General features: G+C 34.3%; 1 protein-coding gene across 4 annotated transcripts in view; it reads right to left on the bottom strand.

The window, feature by feature from the left end:
- USP34 (ubiquitin specific peptidase 34) overlaps window positions 1-22,685 on the bottom strand; it is a 231,419-nt gene that overhangs the window by 92,703 nt on the left and 116,031 nt on the right. For 3 of the 4 annotated variants that reach the window (XM_030877324.2, XM_030877325.2, XM_030877326.2), the window contains 9 exons: window positions 21,959-22,048; window positions 19,163-19,258; window positions 13,248-13,330; window positions 10,500-10,654; window positions 9,263-9,376; window positions 7,402-7,501; window positions 7,108-7,267; window positions 4,140-4,266; window positions 3,896-4,043 (listed from right to left, as the gene is read on the bottom strand). In XM_030877324.2, coding sequence (XP_030733184.1) covers window positions 3,896-4,043; window positions 4,140-4,266; window positions 7,108-7,267; window positions 7,402-7,501; window positions 9,263-9,376; window positions 10,500-10,654; window positions 13,248-13,330; window positions 19,163-19,258; window positions 21,959-22,048 — 1,073 coding nt within the window. The remainder of the gene's footprint in view (window positions 1-3,895; window positions 4,044-4,139; window positions 4,267-7,107; window positions 7,268-7,401; window positions 7,502-9,262; window positions 9,377-10,499; window positions 10,655-13,247; window positions 13,331-19,162; window positions 19,259-21,958; window positions 22,049-22,685) is intronic. The other variant, XM_030877327.2, reaches the window with a different exon arrangement.

Raw genomic sequence — 22,685 nt, 5'->3', positions numbered from 1 at the left:
AACGAAGCACAGTTAAAAAGACACATTGTATACAAAGGATGAAAGATAAGAAAAACCACAGACTTTTGGTCAGAAACTTTGCAAGCCAAATGATAATGGGAAATTTTTTTATAAAGTCCTGAAAGAAAAAAAATTTCTTTACCTAGAATTCTATATCCAGTGAAAATTTCTTTCAAAATTGAAGGCAAAACAAACTTTTTATTCAAACAAAAAAAGCTTGAGAAAATTCATCACCAGATCTGCAACATAAACATTTTTAAGGGAAATTCATTAGAAAGAGGAAGAAAAAAGAAAGCAAATGGAAAATTTTCAATCTATACGTAGGAATAAAGAATGCCAGAGTGGTAAATATAAGGTTAAAGACGAGATGAGATTAACAGAAAATAATGAGGTAATTAGCTAAACATTCTAATTGAAATGCAGGCACCATCAGTCTGGATTTTTAAAGATTCAACAATTAAGGAAAGAAAAAACCCCAATATTCTCAAAAAGATATCTCAACTAAGATAACAGGAGTACTCTGAGGACACAAAACAGATGTCTGATATTAAAAGCATGACAGCAAAAATGAAAAACTCAAAAGAATTGTAAAATAAAGTTGAGAACATCTCTCAGGAAGTTAACACTCAAAGAAATGAACCATAGGAAAGAAAAGATAAGTAAATTAGGAATAGTCCAAGAGATGAAACACGTAGATAAAGAATTTAGAGATAAATGATAAAACAGAACACAGGAAGACTAATTCAAGAAAATTTCCCCGAACTTAAAGATACAACTTGCCAAACTAAAATGGACCTCTAAATATTAAAGTACCCATTACAATTGTTGAAAACAGATCCATACTCAGGCCTAGTATTGTAAAATTTCAGAATATTAGGAACAAGAAGATTCATTAAGCTCTAGAAGAGGAAAAAAAAATTGGATGTGTAAAAAAGTATCAGAATGGCTTCATAATTCTAAACAGCAATAACAGAACCACAAAACACAATGTAGTAATATCTCTAAAATTCTGAAACAAAATTGTTTCCAATCTAGAATTCTATACCCAGCCAAATCACCACTTAAAGTATGGGAAATGTATTTTTGATCATTCAAAGAATCACAGACTTTACCCCATATCATCATTCTCTCAAGAAGCTACTGGACAATTGCATTGTATTCCAGCCAAATAAAAAAGTGAACCAATAAAGAAGGTATGGAATACTGGAAAGAGAACAGTCAACATAGGAGAGAGACAAAAAGAATTATGAGGATGATAAAGGAGATCCAACTGCTATGCATCAGATGTGAAGGATAGAGAACAGGATCAGTGTGACTAGAAAAATGTATTACTGAGGGCCACATGACCAAAATCTCTGCTGCCTTCATAATATCTTCTCTATCTAAGGAAAGAATGGCAAGTGAACCTGGTCCAGATTCTTATCTGAACCCAGACTGTCTTTACCAGTCATGTTCACTACCAGAATATGACAGTGAAATTTTTACTCTCACTTTCATGTCCTACTGCTTAAATCAGCAGAAGACATTCATATTACCTCACAGAAGAAATTCTATTTTGATCTATTCCTAAGAGCTAAAGTAAGTCATGAAGAGATTAGAAAAAGAAGAGACTCTGTGACTGTATTTCTGTTGGTATTTCAGCATCTTGTCAACATTACAGCACTAAAATATGTCTTCACTGTGCCAAGACCTAAACTTGAGAATTTTCTCACTGATAACCTCAGATGAGGCTTTACACAAATCTTTAGAGAGGGTGAAAGTACATCCTCTTTAGCTTGTGTTCTTCTGCGACCTAACAAGGCCATACTCTCTTTTCCTTAATCCATCAAGTTTGTGCACACTTATCTGTTTCACAGAACTAAATACATTGTTTAGGAATATATACACTGGAGGTAAAACTATAAAGAACACCAAAAAAAGAGTAACAAATCAAGATAGTGTTAAGGGGAAGTGGAAAGGATGATATCAGGGAGGGACACACAACTAGCTTCTAATAATGTTCTACTCCTTAATCTGGGTGGTAGGTACATTGGTGGTCTTCATTTTATTATTACTCATTTCATATTCTCTTTATGTATAATATATTTCAATGTTAACAAAAACATACTTTTTGATCTCAAAATTCCATACCTAGGTATTTAGCCAACATGCATTAGATTATGTATGTATTAAGGATACTATCTATAATACTATAATATCAAAAGAAAGGAAACAAATGTCCATTAATAGAGAACAGGTAAAATAAATCATGGTACCCACCATATTACAGACAATGCAGATCTTAAAAAGAATGTGGTAACTTTCTATATGTACTAATATGGAATGTTCTTTAAGATATTAAGCACAACAAACAAGGGGTCAAGAGTATAAATGGAATGCTACCATTTGTGTTTTAAGTATATAGCTGACCCCTGAACAACAACAGTCTGAACTGCGCAGACCCATTTATAAGCAGATTTTTTCAGTAGTAAATACTACAGTACTACATGATTCTCAGTTGGCTGAGTCTACAGATGCACAACTATAGATATGAAAGAACTATGGGTATGAAGGGCCAACTACAAGTTATACATGAACTTCTGACTGTGTGGAGGGTTGGTGTCCCTAACCCCCACATTATTCAAGAGTCAACTGTATATATACAAATATTCTTACATTATAATCTTATTATCTCTTGAAAAATACCTAAGAACATTTGCCTCAGGAAAGGGAAATGGGAGATTCAGAGATAGGGGTAGGAAGGAGACTTCTCAACCTCTATTCCTCTAACCAAGAATACTTATTAGGGCTTCCCTGGTGGCGCAGTGCTTGAGAGTCCGCCTGCTAATGCAGGGGACACGGGTTCGTGCCCTGGTCTGGGAAGATCCCACATGTCGTGGAGCAACTAAGCCTGTGCGCCACAACTACTGAGCCTGCGCTCTAGAGCCCGTGAGCCACAACTACTGAAGCCTGCACACCTAGAGCCCGTGCTCTGCAACAAGAGAAGCCACTGCAATGAGAAGCCCGCGCCCCACAACGACGAGAAGCTCCCGCTTGCCACAACTAGAGAAAAGCCCGAGCACAGCAGTGAAAACCCAACATAACCAAAAATAAATAAATAAATTAATTAATTAATTAAAAGGACCTGATATACTTTAGAAGACACATACATATACTTTCATCTTAAGCATGGTGTAGCAATATTGTTGCCTCCTTACTAAAAGATGTCAAAGAATTATCACTCTGCACACAAGCAGGTTCAAAGTCCTAAAAAGAAGCTTTTAAAACTTTAAGACTTTTTTCCCTATATATATAGTTAGCCTGTTACAATGTCAGACCTTTAAACTGTAATCAACAGCTTTCTTGGTTGTTCCTCTGTTTAGCTCCTATTTTATGTGCTATGGAAAGACACTAAAGATGCACCAGTGGTTTAACAGTAAGGGAAGAATCAAATATGCCTATCAGGCCCATATGAAAAATTTCTTAATATGATACTTTTTTGGAGGTAAGGGGAGATGCATAGATGGAACTTAATGATGTATTGTTTTCATATGCTTCAAAACAACAACAAAATATATCAAAATAGAAAAAAAAATTTATTGGGTAAAATTGGGTACTAGGTAGTGTATGGACACTTAAACTTATTAGTTCTCAAACTGCTTATCAAATAACCTCCAAAAGTAGAATTTTTTTGAGAAAAATGAGGACAAGTGTTTGCAAATAACATCTTAAAAAAAAAAAAACTTAACTCCTGTCTAAGAATCAATGGCACCATACCAAGGGTAGGGGAGGGCATGGCGGGGGTGGGGGGAAGGGTTGCGGGGAGAGTCATGAACATGCTCGGTAGTCTTCAAAGAAGTAAAGGTGTGAAGTCGATATATAATAGAACCTAGAAAATATGAACTGATGGACTTACCAGGAAATTCTCCCTTTCGGCTGCTTTGACCAAACTCCTGAAGCTGAGCTTGTTGATTTATTTGTTCTTTCTGTAAATTTTCATACCAATGAGTTACTTCAGCCCTAAGATCTGCTACCTGGTCACTAGGATACATTTCAATAGTCATCTGAAATATGAGATGCAACCAATTTAAAAATACAAAAAGAACATATATTTGAACTGGGAAATGTTATCAATTTCGAAACTAAAACTATGTAACTACCTTGTCAGGGAGTCCAGCTGGCTGGCATACAACCCTTAGCGGCAGGGACTGTTTGTCACTCAGTGCTTTCAAATGACTACTAATACCCGTGCCTTCAATTTGCCACTGTCTGAGATGATATGCAAACCTAAAACACACAAAAACCACACATAGGAAGGATATCATTATAAACCATTTTAATGTTACAGAAGTTTTTACTATTTTACAAAATGAAAGCACCCACAAAAGGGTCCAGTACGTCCCAATTTACTCTACAACATTAAGTTTAAGTTTGGATTCATCATATTGAATCAAAGTTAAATGTGTAAATATAGCTAAGAGCTCCTTAAAAATTAGCTTCTAAGAAAAATTACTGGGAAAAAAAAAAAAGACCCATTAGGAACACTTTTTTTTTTAAAGGAGGGTGGGGGGACGCAGGGGAGTAGCAGAGGCAGGAGGAATTTAAAGAAACAAACTAATCCGGTAAGTAAATGGCAAGCTGTCGTTCCTATTTTCAAAAGAGGAAAAAAGGTATTAAGAAATATTTTTCAAAGACAGAACTGTATTGTAGTAAATATATGTTAACCAGCCTAAAAACTGAGAGCCGATTCCATGACTGCTAAAACCATAAAATGAGTTATAAAGATTAATATTTCAAAGGAAACAGGCATCTAGCATGACACTCACTAAATATTAATTTTCTAACTTATTTTCAGTTGTTGAAGACAGGATCCAGGGTACCTGAATTTAGTTAAGAAAAAATTATCAATGTCTAAAACTAATCAGCAATTCTAGAATAGAAGGAAGGCAAGTAAGGGAATAAATGTACTTGATTTCCTAGAAGTGATCCAATGTCCAGCTTCTATGAGCAAAACAGTAATCTTTTTGGGCCTGATAACTTCTTGTTATGAGGGGTCTATCTGGTGCAATGCAGGATGTTTGGCAGTGTCCTCTACCTACTATATGCCAACAGCACCGCCTTCTCCCTTAAGCTGTGATAATCAAAAATGTCTTTAGGCATTATCTAATGTACCCTGGGAAACAAAATCGCTTCTGGCAAAATCGCTTCTGGTTGAGACCACTGTTTAAGACTATAACCTTAACTCTTTTTAAAAAGAATACCCCTTTTTTTTTCTTTTAAAGAATACTCTTTTAAAAAGACATTTTTATTTACTCTTTTAATATAAGGAATACATAAACACAACAATTACTTTATATTTTCATTTTATAAATGTTAGGCAATTTCAAATTAGGAGTAGCAACCCCTTTAAAAAGACATTTTTTATTTACTTTTTTAATATAAGGAATACATAAACACAATAATTACTTTATATTTTCATTTTATAAATGTTAAGGCAATTTTAAATTAGGAGTAGCACTAAGCACATTAAGCACCTGAACTGTACAATGATACTACACAAGGATTTGCATGAAAATTCCTAGATAATTTTTAAAACTAGCTCTTAGCTTTTGAATATTCAATTCTGTTTCCTAGTTTCTTTACTTGCCATCCACAAAATAGTATTTATATAAATTATTTAACACCAACATTAACTTTTAGAGTAAAACATAAACAAATACAAAGACTTCTATCAAGGATACTATAATCAATTTTTTTGAGTTAGAAAAAAGTTTGTACATCTGAGAAGGAATTTTTGAACTGAAATTCATTAAACTTATAAAACGCACCATTGAATCTTAGGAAACAATTTGTTTTTAAAGACTTAAAATAAGCGCTTATTTTAAAACCATTGGTAACACTGTATGAGGACTAGGGGCTTGAATCAAAAGGACCTTTTTCGTTTGTTTGTAGGCCCTGCAGCACAGAGAAAATTTTAGAAGAATACCTATCGTATCATTACGAGTAAATATCTCTGATAGGAAAAGATAGAGACTTTGATTTTCTTTAGTATTATCTTAGTGTAATATCTGAATTTTATGAGTATGTATTAATTTTTTATTAATTTGAATAAAACATCACATTTGCTTTTTTATTTTTAGTTTTTAAAGTGGTCAAAATTATGAGGCAGTGTGAAGTTTCTGTGCAAAAAACTCTAGCGTTCCCTTACACATTCTTTAAAAACACAAGGAATTAAGTAGAATTTCCACAAATTATAATCATAATCAAAATAAAGAATTTTGCGATACCTAAATGTTTTAAAGCATGGAGCCATGTTATTTATAAGGAATGTGTAGAAAATCTTTATTCAGTATTCCCTGATATTTTAAACAAAAGGTCAATATTTACAAATTGTATAAGTTTTTCATTATCAAACTGAGCTCTGAAGTTGAAAGAAGTTATTCATCTTAACAATTTTTTTCAACCGTTCTTTGTACTTTTACATTTACTCATGATTTTTAACAAACAGAATTTCTTAATTAAAACTATCTACTCACCTTTCAATTCAGTCGATATATTCATAAATGTTAATTTGCTTTATTTCTGTATTACACAGGGTATGTCTAAATTAATTATACAGATATTCATTAACACAGAATTTTTTGATCATGTTTCCATGGTAAATGGAAATTCAAAATTAAAATACTGTCTCCTAGTCCAGGAAGAAAAAAAAACAGCAAATGAAACAAATGACTCAACTTGATTCAACTATGAGAGATTATTTGATGTTCTTGGTGAGGGTTTTAGTGAAACTTTTTTTGGTAGTGGTGTTCTGCCATTTCAATCATAGTAATACTTTCTCAGAGATGGAATTCTGTCTAGAGATTCTTATTCATGCATATCTTCTCAGTCTTATGATTTTTAAAGCTCTGCAGTATTTACCAGGAACCTATATTGCCTATTCCACAGCAAAATGGTACATATCATGAATAAAAATTACTTCCATTACTAACCCTTCACTTCTGGTAAGTTATGCTTTCTACCTGCCCCCAAGAAAACCTTTAGTTTAATTTTAAGAATATTTTGGACATATCAGCATAAAAAAAAAAGTCTAAAATTCATTCTAATAATGTGGTATTAAAAAATTACCTTCTCCTAAATGCTTCCAGATGTGTCTTCAGCATAAGGAGTCCTCTTTCTATAATAGTGAGACTTGAGTGTGATTCCTGTTCAAGACTGCTAGAAGCTATCATAAGACTCTCCATACACTTACTAATAAATTCTTGCTCCTTCTCCAAACCCGTTTTACCTGAAAATCAGATGTTTAGATATGTATATCAATCCTATATTCTTGTTTAGCTATATTAAAGAAAACAAGTTATAGCTAAACAAAAAATACTTGCATAAAAAATTACCTATCAGACAATATTTCAAATCACTCACCATTAATATAATAGGAGTTAATATACTGGATAGCTGCTCGACTGACATCCCCAGACTGTGCTCTTAAAGCAATGCCCCAAAATTGGTCCATACCACAAAGCTAAGAAAGAAAAATATGACATCTATAAATGTTATTATTTGTCAAACAATGTAAATTATTAGAAGAGCAGTTACAAATTTAAAAGGCATTAAATATCAAAGAGTTTTAATATCCTATAAAATATTTAAAAATAACTTAGTGTTATTAACTAATATTTAATAATAATGATAAAAGTCTTGGAAATCTCTTCAGTCACTGAAACATACCTGTACTTGTAAAAATACTTAGTTATAAATCATCTAACTATGTATGTGTATAATGTTTAACTCAAAAGTTGTGACTACATAGTGGGAAAAACTCAAGTCCTCAAAACATGCTACAAAGTAAAAACAACACATAATTATTAGCATCACATGTTAACGCTTTCATCCAACTTATTCTGAAAAAGTCATTGCTTTCAGGTGTTCACAGAAAATTAAAAAGATTTGCTAACCGAAGGTGACATTTAAATTTATGACATTAACCATGAGATGAAAAAAAGTTTTCACTGAAAATTACAGAAAAAGTGGAGAGTGAAAGTTCTCAAAAGTTGAACAGGGTGAAGAAAGATAACCTGATAGGGGACAGAACACCTTTAGTGTTCATATCATCTACTTAAAAAGCAGTATTATCTCAAAATTAGAGTATGACTAATTAGGTAAATCAGATCTGTCTGGTTATCTGAAATAACCAAATTGAAACTTATCATAGTGCTATCAAAGTAAGAGTTAGGACCAAAAAAATAAAAACAAAAACAAACAGAACACTATTCAAACCAGGAAAGAAGGTAGGAAGATACTATGAAAGCATTCTAAATACAATTAAAATTATTTTTTACCACATAGATTAACATCAGTTTTCTATTATAAACAACTCAACCTCTAAAGAAAATTAATGAAAAATGTTAGCGTATACTGCATAAATCAAAGCTATCATTAATGAACAAATGTCCAATAAGGAAGACTTTCAAATAACAATCTGTGTTAGGTGAGTTTAGGAATAATGCATTCAACAAAATCTTGCAGCCACCCAACTAGGCAAATGGAACTCAGAAACAGAGATAAGACTAGCAATTTGTCCCCAATAAAGATGTTAAAAAAAAAAAAAAAAAAGACTAGGAATTTGTGACAGTCTTCAGTTAATGAATTGATCATCATGCCTCATGGTCAGAAATGATTTAGGTGGACTCCATTCCAGAACAGAAGTTACCAATAGGAACTCTGGAGTTGCCCAAGAGCAGCGAAAAGCCTGGCCACAACAAATGGCATGAAAAACAGATTTTAGACAAATCAACCTTTCTTCTTTACTAATCAAGGAATGTATAATAAGTCATGTTAATTGAGTTATAGTTAACATATAATATTACATTAGTTTCAGGTGTACAGCACAGTGATTCAATATTTTTATACATTATTAAATGATCACTGCAATAAGATCAATTACCATCCAGCACCATACAAAGTTGTTATAGTATTATTGATTATATTCCCTGTGTGTACATTACATCTTCGTGACTTACTTATTTCATAGCTTGAAGTTTGTATCCCAAGTTTTCATTATGTACAACCGAGGTTATCTTTAGTAATGCAAAATTATCAACTTTGCTTTATAAAACTTTTTAAAACCAAAAGATAAAACTTTTTAAAACCTTAGAATAAAAGTCTGCATAGTTAGTAAATTCAGTGCTTGGTAGACTATATAATTCAATAATCTAATTTGAGGAACAACAACAACAAAAATTCTACAAGCTGACCTAATAAAATGACAAACCTAAATCCATACCTCAGAGTTTGAACCACCATCATAGGCACTGGTAGCCAATCGAGCCAAGTTACAGAGATGCTGAAACAGGTTTAAGCCAGTCATGCTAATTGTTTCAGGTTTTAGCTGGGGCATCTTAAAAAAAAAAATTTTTAAGGGTTTAGTATGATAATTAAGTTAGCAGATTTCATTTTACTGGATTTAACATAACAGATTTAAATTAATAAACCTAGTTTTACTAAAAAATATTGCAGAAAAAAATGTATCAACTGAGATTTTTAGTGACAATTTAGAAATAGATAATAATTTAATGAAAATTTTATTCATGACATAAGTGAAACCTGATACGTGTTTCAATTTTTGAGATGTACATCGACCCGAACCAAAGGAAATTTTTAAATTTTATTATTTATTGTATACCTACACTACACACATTTATAATATGTATAGCCACATGTACAGTTTGTATATAAGTTAGAGCTTGAAATTAAGATAACTGAAGGTCTATTTGTAGCTTTGTCTTGGATCTATTAAGTGATTTAGTTTACATTACCAAAACTCATATGTACTCAATTCTGTCACAGAGACTTCCCAGAGAGCCTTTATAATCTCAAATATTAGCATAGGAATAATAAAGTCTATTGCTTTATCATAAATGTTTTAAAATTCAAATGGAAAATTATCACCTGAACCAACTGTGGCACCTGATAAATAAAAACAAAAATTGGATAGAGGAGTATCTTTAGTACCATGACAGCACTTCCTAAAAACGCCTTCCCAGAAATCTACAAATCTGAACACTGGCTTATATCTGTGGGAAGACTGGCTAAAACCATACCATTTAGGGAAAGACTTGCAGAATACGGCTCTCACACTAGTGGGGTGGGCACCACCCCTGAAAAATTGAACTACAATGTTACTCATGATTTTTTAAAATACACACCAAAAGCCCCCACATTTCTTATTAGTGTTTACCAAGAGTTACTCTAATTACTGTCAGTTTAAGTACTTTAGCTAAGGAACATAACATTTTTGTAAACATAAACTAAGTATTCATTTAGATATAAACACTGTAGAGGACAAAATTAAAGCAAAATCTAAGTGGCAAAAATTATATAAGGACTGCTGAAAAGCAGTATATTTGACTAGTTTTTTTAAAAGTATTTCAAACAGGAAAAAATGAACATTACAGTTTACATTTCAAGAAAGAAAAAGGAAATATAGAAAAACAATACAAACAGTCAAGAAATAAAATTACCTTCTCCAGGAAAAGATGTTTGTAGGTTTCCATTCCCATAGCATGTTGATCTTTACTTCGAACTTGATTTAAAAACCAATGGAGTGCGTCATCATAACACTCAGAATCTTCTACTAAACAATGCCATAAAATATCAACTTGCTCCAAACTTAACCCTAGATAAAAATTACAAATTTTAAATCCTGGTACATACAACATTTTCATCCTAATTAAATATACTAGAAGCACCAATATATATAGAAATATAAAGGAGATATTTCATATCATTCTATAAAATTTCATAAGAGATTTCATATAATTTATGCTTTCAAATGTAGTTAAATATATTCCATATATAAATCATCTAAAAAAACATGACTTATGTAAGTATCCTAGAAGAGTCATTTGTTCTGGAAATCATTTTCCCTAAAATATGAACATATCATTGTATTACAGCAAACATGATTAAAGGGAATTCCCAAAGTCCAGTTAGTTCTAAGGTTTAAGGGTTAAGAATAGAGTGGATACCATGTCATGTTCAAAGCTCATTCTATGCACATAGGAGATAAACAATAAATGCCAATAAGCATTATTTTTGAAAACTATGAAAAAAGGGATCCTTATAATTAATAAAACAAAAGGGAACTGACGGCCTAAAACAGAACAGCAACACATCAGGGGATACAATTGGCTGAGAAGCCAATGTAATGAGACAAAATCTGTATACTACTTTGACCCAAGTATTAGATAATTCCAGAGTGTGGCAGAAGGAATCAGAAGAACTATTAAGAATCAAAGAGAAGGCATTAGGGCAATCACAAGTCTGAATATGGATAAGTGAGACAATCCAAAAGGGTAGAATAAAAGTATAATGGGATTTCTAAAGTATATCATAAGGGATTCTAGAGCCTAGGCTTATTCCCCAGAATCAGAAGGCATCTGAAAAGATGACAGAATCGTAAGAACCACCATCCCCTAAAAAAAGTAGATGAGATTCAGAATATGAAAAGCACCTCAGAAAGTATTCCATAAGATGTTATGGAAAAACCTGAACAGAACGTTTGGGCCAACCCAATATTTACCTAGTAGCAATATCAGTCTAAAGAGTTTAATCAGAAAAATGTATCCAATCAGTTTCTCACAAAAACAGTTAATGTATGGAATACTTGTTCTAAGAATTTGTGCCCCTGGGAGCCAACATAAAAAAACCAGAAATATCCTTTAGTGTATATTATAACTTAAACACATTAAGTAATTAAGAAGAGAGATAAGTGAAGATAGGTAAAAACAGGTAAGAATCTTAAAAAAAAGCATCCAGGTTAATTATAGTAAACAAAACCAAAGTGTATTCATAAATGGCTAAATCACCAATTCACAATCTTAATAGGCAATGTATAAGCTGCCGTTACTGTTTTAAGTTTTTAAAGGAATACAGTTATTGGTATATTAAAAACCTGTATTAATTTATCAAATATAACTTTGGAGTAACCATATTATACCTGAAAGGAACTGTGCCAGTTAGATAAGTACAATTATGATGCGGGATAAGTGAAGTTTTCAGTATGATTCTATATGTACAGTAGCTATTGAAAGCCCATACATACTGTGTATGAATACATACTGTGTTCACTGGAATGGGAGCAGCAAAATAAATAATTCATTACTCAAATACTGAAAAGAGTGATTAACATTTTCCAATAAAAATCTATACTCAACAAACATGAAACTTAATGGTCATGTGAAATTATTTATGCTGACAATATTTGTTTTGGCTTGACTTCTCATGTATAAGATTTTTAAAAATATTTTATATTATTTGTTTCTTATATATTATGAGTCATAATGGGTGTAATAAATGACCTAGTAATATGAAACAGAAGCTTCCTATCAAAAACAGGTGTCTTCATTTTGATATCTATTGGTATCACAATGTTAGTGACATTACAAACAGCTTGACTTAAAGAAGAAATTATAGACTTAAACAATAAAATAAATGCATGGCATATCTCAAGCATATATGGACTTAAGAGTCATGAAGACATCTCTCAGGCTAGCAAAACGCTCATCAGTTTGATTATATTAACCACAGCTAAAGAAAGAATGCCCTTCTAACAAATGAGGTTTGTTGACAGGGACACACAGTAAAAGAAGTGTGTGGAGTGTGAAAGAAAACACAGTCTAGCAAGAAGAAAGGAGCTCTGGCCAAAAGAAATCAAGCTTCCTCCTTTCTTGTGAGAATATCTAGCATGTGGATTTGGAAATGGTCCACACTCTGAATATACCAGACCAATGTCCCTGTTTTTTTTTTTTTTTTAAATAAGATTAACTGTTAATGAAATTGAGTTTGAGATTCATCTAAATAAAACTAGGGTGTCTAAGTCTCTATCACCTATGAAGCCAACCAATTTTGGATAAGATCAGCCCTGATAATAATATGCAGACAGTGGCTGTTTCCAACCGGAGTAAAAGGAATACTCTATAACCAAAGGTAATAAAAAATACAGTCACTCTAACATGATACGTTCTCCTATCCCAAATATTTTGTTCCTGAAATGAGTCATTTATTCATTAAGAAACTGGCACTTTCAGAGCCTGAAACAAGAATGTGTCAGTGGCGAGTTCTCATTGCCATACATACTGAGAGGACATTCAGTACTGAGAATAATGTGATCACCACAGAAATCTAAAGGCATGAGTACATTTAACTGGACTATTTCAAGAGCCAAGGAAGATCAAAAAACTGACTAAAATACTGATTTAAAAACTTACTGAAATGATCAGGTGATCCCAGAGTTGAAAACACGCAAGTTAAGAACTGAAGCCGCACCTGAACTTCGGCACTGTGGCTGTACCTGTATTTAAAAAGTCATTAAAATAATTAACTGAGAGATCCTATTTCTTAATTATTTTTAAAGATTTAATGGTCCTAATCTTAAATTATACAAAATAAGTAAAATTCCATTTAATAACATTCATAATTATTAAATATTTTAATTATATCTTTGGTTATACACACAAAAAATGGCCACAAAGCCAAATGTTACATGTGAGATTTATGTTATTTAATATTATAAAAATCTGCAAATTATTAGAACACATACTTTCAAATTAGATAAGTAGATAAGAACTCAACAGTGGAACAAAAGAAATGTCATTTTAAAATTATGCAATATGGGGCTTCCCTGGTGGCGCAGTGGTTAAGAATCCGCCTGCCAACGCAGAGGACACAGTTTCAATCCCTGGTCCGGGAAGATCCCACATGCCGTGGGGCAACTAAGCCCATGCACCACAATTACTGAGCCTGCGCTTTAGAGCCCGCAAGCCACAACGACTGAAGCCCTTGGGCTTAGAGCCTGGGCTCTGCAACAAGAGAAGCCACCGCAATTAGAAGCCTGCGCACCGCAACGAAGACCCAACACAGCCAAAAAGAAATAAAATAAATAAACAAATTTAAAATTATGCAATATGTACATAAATTAGAATAGCTAATAAAAAACATTTCCATCTAGAAATTGCATGTTTCATTATCATTGTCCCTCCAGGGATAATACTATATTCCTTTAACAAGAAATGTTAATAAAATATCATTTCCATAAGTCTAATTCATAAAACAGTGGATACAAAATGAGCATTTCTGAATGTTATTTCAAATCTAAGTAATCGTAATTCATGTGTACAAAATTCAATGGATAATTTAAGAGTTGCTCTGAAAGCTTGTTAAGTAGGTGATTTCACATGGTTCTCTGGGAATTCAGTTTATAGGAACAGCATTTTAAGAAGCAAGTGTTGGTCTGTGGTGGAAGAAGGGTAGGAGATGGGTCTAAAGAGGTAAGCAGGGGCCAAATCACGGCCAGCATGAATGTCAGAGGAGTTTGATACTGTTCTGGGAACACAAGGAAGTCACTGAAGGGTGTTGGGGAAAAAACGGTAGTAATGATCAGGTTTGCATTTTAGGATTCCTTTAGCAACTCCATGAACTGCATATTGAACTGTGACTGTGGTATCACAATATTCTAGTTCCCACAAGCACCTGAGTACCCAATCAATGAGACTAAATCAATCATGAGTTCTTATCTCTATGTTACAAATCAAGAGGCTGGCTGTGGAGGAACTGCCCAAATTACCTTGCCAACAAAAGGCAGCAGCCAGTCTGGGCCATGATCTATATCTCAACTTGCAGAGAGTCATAGAGCCTCTTAAATCAATTTCTTAACATCTTTAAGTTAAGTGCAAAATTCTAAAAGCTTCCTAAAGTTAGCTGGTTTCAAAAACTACACTAGATTCGTCATTGAAGTTTTAAGTTAAGGCTTCCTAAAGGTTGAATTTGCTGGATATATCTTTGCTTCTCTTTACTGTCTCATGTTAACGTTGGAAAAGATGAACTTTTGCTTCGTCACTGTTGCAGTGCCCTTCATGAAGATGAAAGTACTTACGGCAAGGTGACTGGGAACTGGGGGTGGGGGGTGGGGGGTGGAACTCACAAACTAGAACACTATTCAGATAAAATTCAAGGCCTGCTCTTAATAGTTTTCATCCTTTTACTAAAAGGACAGAGATTTTTGTAGCAGAGACCTTGGAGTACAGGTTCAAACATGAGATCTATCATATATGCCCTGAGTATCAGGAACGTTGGTCACAGACATAAAAGGGGAATGATGTCTTCTTGTCCTTTACAAAGTGCCTTTATTTCCTGAATACTTCCTTCCCCTATACTTGCATCTCAGAGTAAGGGACCTATAACCCTAGAAGGCATGGATCCAGTCCCTTTGTCCTCCCTTCTTCGGCTTCCACAGTAGTACCATTGGCTGCACACTTCAAAGGACTCCGCCTGCTCTGTCAGGATCCCATTGGTTGCTGAAATCACCAACCAGGAAATTTCTTGGGATGCAAATCAAAAGTGTTATCAATACTAATAAACTCTCATGGGCTTGTCCATGGCTCCTGACATTACAGAAAATATAGGACAAAAATAATCTCCCCACGGGCATGAAACTTTAGTGACAAACTGACACCTTAAAAAAAATCTTTCACTTGATAGTCTCAATGTTAACACAGAATTTTCTCTAGCGGCAACTGGATTCAAGAAATATGTAACACGTCCATTTATGAAATGAAATGTTATCTTTAATGCCACAAGAATCTTTTTGTCCTACGTGAAAATCTTAGAACTTGCCTACTATTATAATCGCCACAGAACGAATGCAAAGTAATGTGCCACAAACTCATGAAATCAGTATGCTTTAACAAAGAGCAGCAAATGTACAACTCTGTTTTTAGCCTGAAGAATCAAGGGAATTATAACAAAATAGTCTGGACAGCTCTCTATTCTAAGATTTTATTCTCCTAAAATATCAGGAAACAAGGCAGACTGGAGGACTGGAAGGATACTCTGGTGTACCCTAGAAAAGTATAAAACTCATCTCCAAAGAGCACCACATTTTTTCCACCACAGAAACAATGCTTCTTTAAATTAAAAAAAAAGAAGGAATGCTTCTGTGAGGCTCTTCCTGTCTGCCTTCACTAACAAAGTGAGCAACTTCCCTGTTGTCGATGCTGTCAACAACCAAGTCTCAGATCTGTGTACATTTTTTGGCACTGAATGTTGGACTTTCTCTTTTTGAGCATGACTCATCTATGTCTTCCATGCTCCTCTCTTAAGTTCCCATCCCTGCTCTTCAAGCCCACAGGCTGTGACTCTGGTGGGAGCTTTTTTGCAACTTAAGTGTTTATTTCTCTGTTGACATGTAATTTGAATTCTGCCTCCTAATAATGCTGGTCAGTGTGGTTTTATTCCTGTTCCTTGTTGATCTTAAGGTTTTTATAGAGAATGTATGGACATACAGAATCAGAAGGTTTTAATCCTCATCACTGCTTGAAGAAGAATAATTAAAGAAGAGACTCTGAAGAACACTTAGAATTTTAAAAGGATTTAAAAAGAATGCATCTTGTATAGAGGTAACTTTGTAAGCCAAGCTGTGGAACAGAGTAAATTTAAGGAAACATATCAGAAATAATTTGACAGGCATGAAGAACAGAATGTCTAAAACAATCACTGAACAATAAAACAGGAAAAGTTGTTGAGTTTAGATTTTTGAGAGCCCAGAATACTAGACTGAATAAAGTAGAATTTATTTTTTATGCAGTAGACAATCTAAATGGGGGTAGGAGGCAAGTTTCTTGTTTATTTTATACCATAGTTTGTTTTAGCCAAGTAACTACAATTTATACATAACCTACTATGTGCCAGATACAGCTTACTAAATTATTGCATTTAATTCTTTAAAAAAACTCATGAGGGGGGCTTCCCTGGTGGCTCAGTGGTTAAGAATCCACCTGCCAATGCAGGGGACACGGGTTCGAGCCCTGGTCTGGGAAGATCCCACATGCCCCGGAGCAACTAAGCCCGTGCGCCACAACTACTGAGCCTGCACTCTGGAGCCCATGAGCCACAACTACTGAGCCCACGTGCCAAAACTAATGAAGCCCATGCACCTAGAGCCCGTCCTCCGCAACAAGAGAAGCCACCGCAATGAGAAGCCTGCACACCGCAAGGAAGAGTAGCCCCCATTCACTGCAACTAGAGAAAGCCTGTGCACAACAACGAAGACCCAACGCAGCCAAAAATAAATAAATTAATTAATTAAAAAAAATAAAAACAGGAAAAAACTCATGAGGTAAATAATGGGGATTTATTAGAGTGGTAAGTAACTGAAATAAGATCAAAACAATAGATTCATAACCTAAATACAGGTCTGTATGATTCTCAAGCCCATGTGCTTTCTACCAATATCATTAATGCCTTCCTCATTTAATAAGGATAAGGAATTAACAAGCATGGGGGAGGCTGAGGGAAGAAAACTGATCCAAATGTTGGTTAAAGAACTGGAACAGTGTTTGTGGGAATGTCAACTTGTGAAAAAAAAACATGGGATATATTTTAGCCTTAAGATAACTAGAGATTAATGACAGTATAATGTGGCACTCAAGAATATGAATTACAGAAAACAGACTGCTTGACTATTAATAAAATGAGTGTTTATAAAATGAATTATAGAAATTCTAGCTCCACTACTTATAAAATCTATAAATTTATAAAAATTTATAACTGTGACCTTGGGCAAATTATTTATTACCTCATAGCTTATACATTCTCATTTTTAAAATGAGAATTCCTACTTCAAATAAGTTGTGTATCTTGAAGTTAATAATATTTAAAAGGTATCTGGCACATAGTAAGCATCAACAAATACTGGCTGTTTTTATCACCACTAACATCATTATTCATGTTTGGAAATAAAAGTATATGAAAAGAGCCCCAAGTCTCTAAGTTTTAGGTGACTAGGAGGAGGGTGGTACACTGAAGGGTAGAGTAATCTGGAGAAAGAACTGATTTGTCGGGGGAAAATGTGATTTCATTTTTGGAGGTGAATAAGTATGCTTTAAAGGCCTATGGCTTTTATTTTTTTTTTGCGGGACGCGGGCCTCTCACTGCTGTGGCCTCTCCCGTTGTGGAGCCCAGGCTCCGGACGCGCAGGCTCAACGGCCATGGCTCACGGGCCCAGCCGCTCCGCGGCATGTGGGATCCTCCAGGCCCGGGGCACGAACCCGTATCCCCTGCATCGGCAGGCGGACTCTCAACCACTGCGCCACCAGGGAAGCCCAAAGGCCTATGGCTTTTCTGAACACTTCTACAATCTGATCAATTCTGATCTACATGAAAGTTTTCTATGTGGATATTTTCTCAATAAATACTGTGCCTACTTCTCTTATTTACTGACATGCTGATACAGACACTTAGCTGGTTTCCTAGACTTGACTATTAGTTTCCACCAACTGACTTACAAACAAAAACTTTCTGAAATCTCCAAGCTTCCTTCTAGGCAGGCATCTCCCTATAAGAAGCTTTAAACACAGCTATACTACTAACACCCCAACTTCTACCAATTCTTATCCAAACTCACTTCAATATATCCAGATATTTTAATGATGAAATATTAACCAGCTATAACATCACAATTCTTAACGTTTTCACACGTCCTAAACTTTCTAATACTAGTATTCAATTATAATAATAAAAGAAAATGTTTTAAATTAACTCTATGATAAATATACTTGTTCAGAAGTAAATATTTATAAGTTTTAGAATCAATGCCCTAATACATTAATACAAGGATACTGGTGATTTCTGAAAAAAACATTTACTTTTGATTCCTGAAAACACTGACTTATGAACAGAACTCAACAGTGAAGATTAATCAACCCCCAAAGTTATATAACCTACATTTTCCTAAGGTTAAGAATTATAAAAATAACCTTATAGAATTCAACTTAAAAAAGAAACTTTCGGGCTTCCCTGGTAGCACAGTGGTTGAGAGTCCGCCTGACGATGCAGGGGACACGGGTTCTTGCCCCGGTCTGGGAAGATCCCACATGCCGCGGAGCAGCTGGGCCCGTGAGCCATGGCTGCTAAGCCTGCACGTCCGGAGCCCCGCGTACCACAAGAAAAAAACAAAAAAAAAAAACAAAAAAGAAACTTTCTCTTAAAAATTTCATAACTAAAATGTTCATTACATTTATTTATTATATGAAAGAAAAGGACTAGGAGTAGGAATACTGGAAAATTACCTTTCACAGGAAAGACAATCAACACTTACATGTAACTTACGTAGTTAAGGTATACTTACAGTGCATGTTTTTGTCTTCCTTCTCTTACAGCTTGAATATAGTATACCAAATTATCAAAGAAAAGCTTCATCATGTTCAGTTCTTTTTCTGCCCACCTGGACCAATTGAAAGAAGAAATAGTTTTAGAGGCACAGGGTAAGAGAATAAATCTATTCTAGAACAGGAAAAAAACTTCTATGTAAAACATTTTCAAAAGCAAAATCTATCAATTATCAAAAACTTACAAGTTCTGTTTATATTTGAATTGTGAAAAGATATAAAGCAGTGCACCTTAATTTTTATGAAGTTAAAGCACCACCGTGTTTTTGTTTTTGTTTTTTTGCGGTAGGCGGGCCTCTCACTGTTGCGGCCTCTCCCGTTGCGGAGCACAGGCTCCGGACGCGCAGGCTCAGCGGCCATGGCTTACGGGCCTAGCCGCTCCGCAGCATGTGGGATCTTCCAGGACTGGGGCAGGAACCCATGTCCCCTGCATCGGCAGGCGGACTCTCAACCACTGCGCCACCAGGGAAGCCCACCACTGTGTTTTAATCTCAAAATACTCAATCTCTGTGAAGGGGATAAAATGTCTGGCAGAATGCTAATTATAAATGACTAATATGAGTTAATATTAAAAAACAGTACAATACAGTCCATGTTAAGGATGGACTGTGTACCTTGGTCATTATTTAGCACAGTGCGTGGCATACAGAACACAGATAATATAAACTAAATGAACCAATCAGTTTGTTTTTTGCTACTGCCAATAACTGCTTATTTTTTAAAATAACTTATTTTAATCAAATAAATATTCACATATTAAAGTAAACTAGAAACAATAGAAGAAAAAAGAAATAGTGATAAATACAATTAGAGATAGCAGGGTCCATAACTAACATAATCTCTCTCACACAATAATTATTAGCAATATAACTACTAACATGTAGAAGTACTGAAATTCCAAAACTTCAAATATAATTTACATTATGTTTTTGCTATAGCCTTCTTTTCCAAATAAGTTACTCTTGCATTGCCAATCACTCGCCAGTCTGTTTGCTGGTTACCTGAAGATTTACTAAGATGATCAGAGATAATTTCCAATTTTAAAATATGGGCCGTAAGAGTTTAAGAGACAGTATGTACCAAATGCTGAGTGTTACTGCACATAATAGGTTCACACCAAGTGGAAGTTTTTGTTGTTATTGATGCCAACTAATCATAAGAGCTCAGTTCTTTTAAGTGATCTACTTGATAAGATTTAGGATACCAGTCTCATGTTGGCATTAACTGAGCTTATTTATATTTAACTTAAGGACCAAGCTAAAAGGGTTTCAACTCAATATACTTAAGTTCAGGTATACTTGATAAGTAACTGAATATTCGCAGCTTTGCACTTCTATAAGAATGTTATCTTTTGTTACTCCTTAATTCAAACCTCCTCACATGACTATAATATCAACTTGCCCAGGTAAGCTACAAGTGAATCACTTTAATACTTCTGAATTTTGTAATTCAGCCATTTAAAAACCATGGGAAGAGAGTCAATGAAATAAAACTCATGGTACTCTTGTACTTAAAGGATGCTAAATGCTTTCCTCTACTCCTCTGTTTAGTATCTCAAAGAACTTCCTTGCACTCACAAATAGAATTGTTACTAGGGTCACCCTGAAATAGTAACCAAAGAAAGAGACTTTCTAAGATGATTCTTAAAAAACAGTAATAGGGCTTCCCTGGTGGCGCAGTGGTTGAGAGTCCACCTGCCGATGCAGGGGACACGGGTTCGTGCCCTGGTCTGGGAAGATCCCACATGCCGCGGAGCAGCTAGGCCCGTGAGCCACGGCCGCTGTGCCTGCACGTCCGGAGCCTGTGCTCCGCAACGGGAGAGGCCGCGACAGTGAGAGGCCCGCGTACCGGAAAAACAACAACAACAACAAAAAAATTTAAAAAACAGTAATAGAGGTTCAGGTTAAACAGATCCCCTATTAAAAGAAAAAAACCCAGCAAGGGCTATAACTCAGAAGAACTAACTTCATCTTATTTAGAACTATAGTACAGACTTCTAAGAATTTTAAAAATCATATTCAGTTTGAAAGCAAGTATTCCTACTAACTAATCTTAGATTTGAGGAGGAATTAGATAAAACTCCATCCTACTTGACCTCACAAATAAATCCTTCAACAGGTCTAATTTTTCCTAAAATTTAAAGTCTCTGAAATCTCTCCAAAAAGTCTATTTTGAATAAAGCAAATAATACATTCTTAGAGGTTAATGAAGTGTGTGTGATAGCCAACTTTCTCTAGAATATTCTTAAACATTAGATCAATATCACATCAAAGTACTATCCTTGAAAGAATTCTTTAACATTAATCATAAGTTCTCTATATATGTAAAGGAGTAATAGGGTGGTGTCAAAATTATCCCTAAGGTGATGTAATGTCTAGAACCAACTCCTAGTAATGGGAAAAATTAAAGGCACCTTAGAGTGTTTAATGTGTGGATCTTCTTCAGGAGTCCTTTGCCATGGTCAGATACACTAAAAATCTTTATCTTAAAATTAACGCATTATTTGCTACAATATTTTTCTCAAACTACAATGAGTACAAAGGTCAGACTTCCTGGTGACAGAGATATACATAATCTCCATGGGGCTAAGTGGCAGAGACAGCACTCAGAAATCTAAGCAAACATTTGAATTACACAAAATTCAAATTTTCCTGGTGCAGAATAAAAGCTAGTAAGTTACTCAAAACCTTGTTTGATAATTATGACTGGGAAAAAAATCTTTAAAATGAATACTTCTGTTTCTTTTATTTACTTACATTGTAATCCAATGTGTATCATAACTGCTCCCAAACTGCTGAAAAGTACCAAACAGTTTTGGAAGAAGACGAAGTGAAATTACTACTGATCTGAAACAGCAAAAACAGGTATTTATAGAATAAAATAATTTTAAATAGTATCAACAATTCTAGATCTTAACAGAAATTCAGCTATTTAAAATCTTAAATGCAAAAAGAGTTAATGAACTTCACATACATTTCTATGCAAACACAAAATTTTTTCCTTAAGTATTAACTTATTATACACTGGGGCAAGAAATCCAAGTTTTAAAAAACCAATCCAAGACTTTTAAAGTAAAATACACCATATAAATATCTGAGTATAAAAGCAAGTGAAGGGCATTTAAATATAAATTTTTTTAATGACAGTATTCTTTAACAAGTCATAGGTGCTTCTGAGGATTTAATCAAGGAAAACAGGAAGCAGCAGCTTGGGCAAATTATCTAGAGCAGGGCTTCTCAAAGTTTAGTGTGCACTTGATCCAGCTGGGGGGATTTTTTAAAAATGCAAATTCTGATTCAGTAGGTCGGGGTAGGTTCAGGATTGCATTTCTAACAAGCTCACAAGTGATACTCAACTGCTGGTTTGTGGACTACAAACAATAAATGTAGAGAACATTTTTCAAACTATATAAATTATCACTTTCTCCCTAATTCTCACTTAATATCATCTCCATCTAAATTGAGAATCACTGCGTTATGAGCA

Source organism: Globicephala melas, chromosome 12 (assembly GCF_963455315.2).
Source record: "Globicephala melas chromosome 12, mGloMel1.2, whole genome shotgun sequence".
Taxonomy (NCBI): domain Eukaryota; kingdom Metazoa; phylum Chordata; class Mammalia; order Artiodactyla; family Delphinidae; genus Globicephala; species Globicephala melas.
The sequence above is the reverse complement of the archived record's forward strand: the minus strand, read 5'-3'. Positions and strand labels throughout refer to the sequence as shown.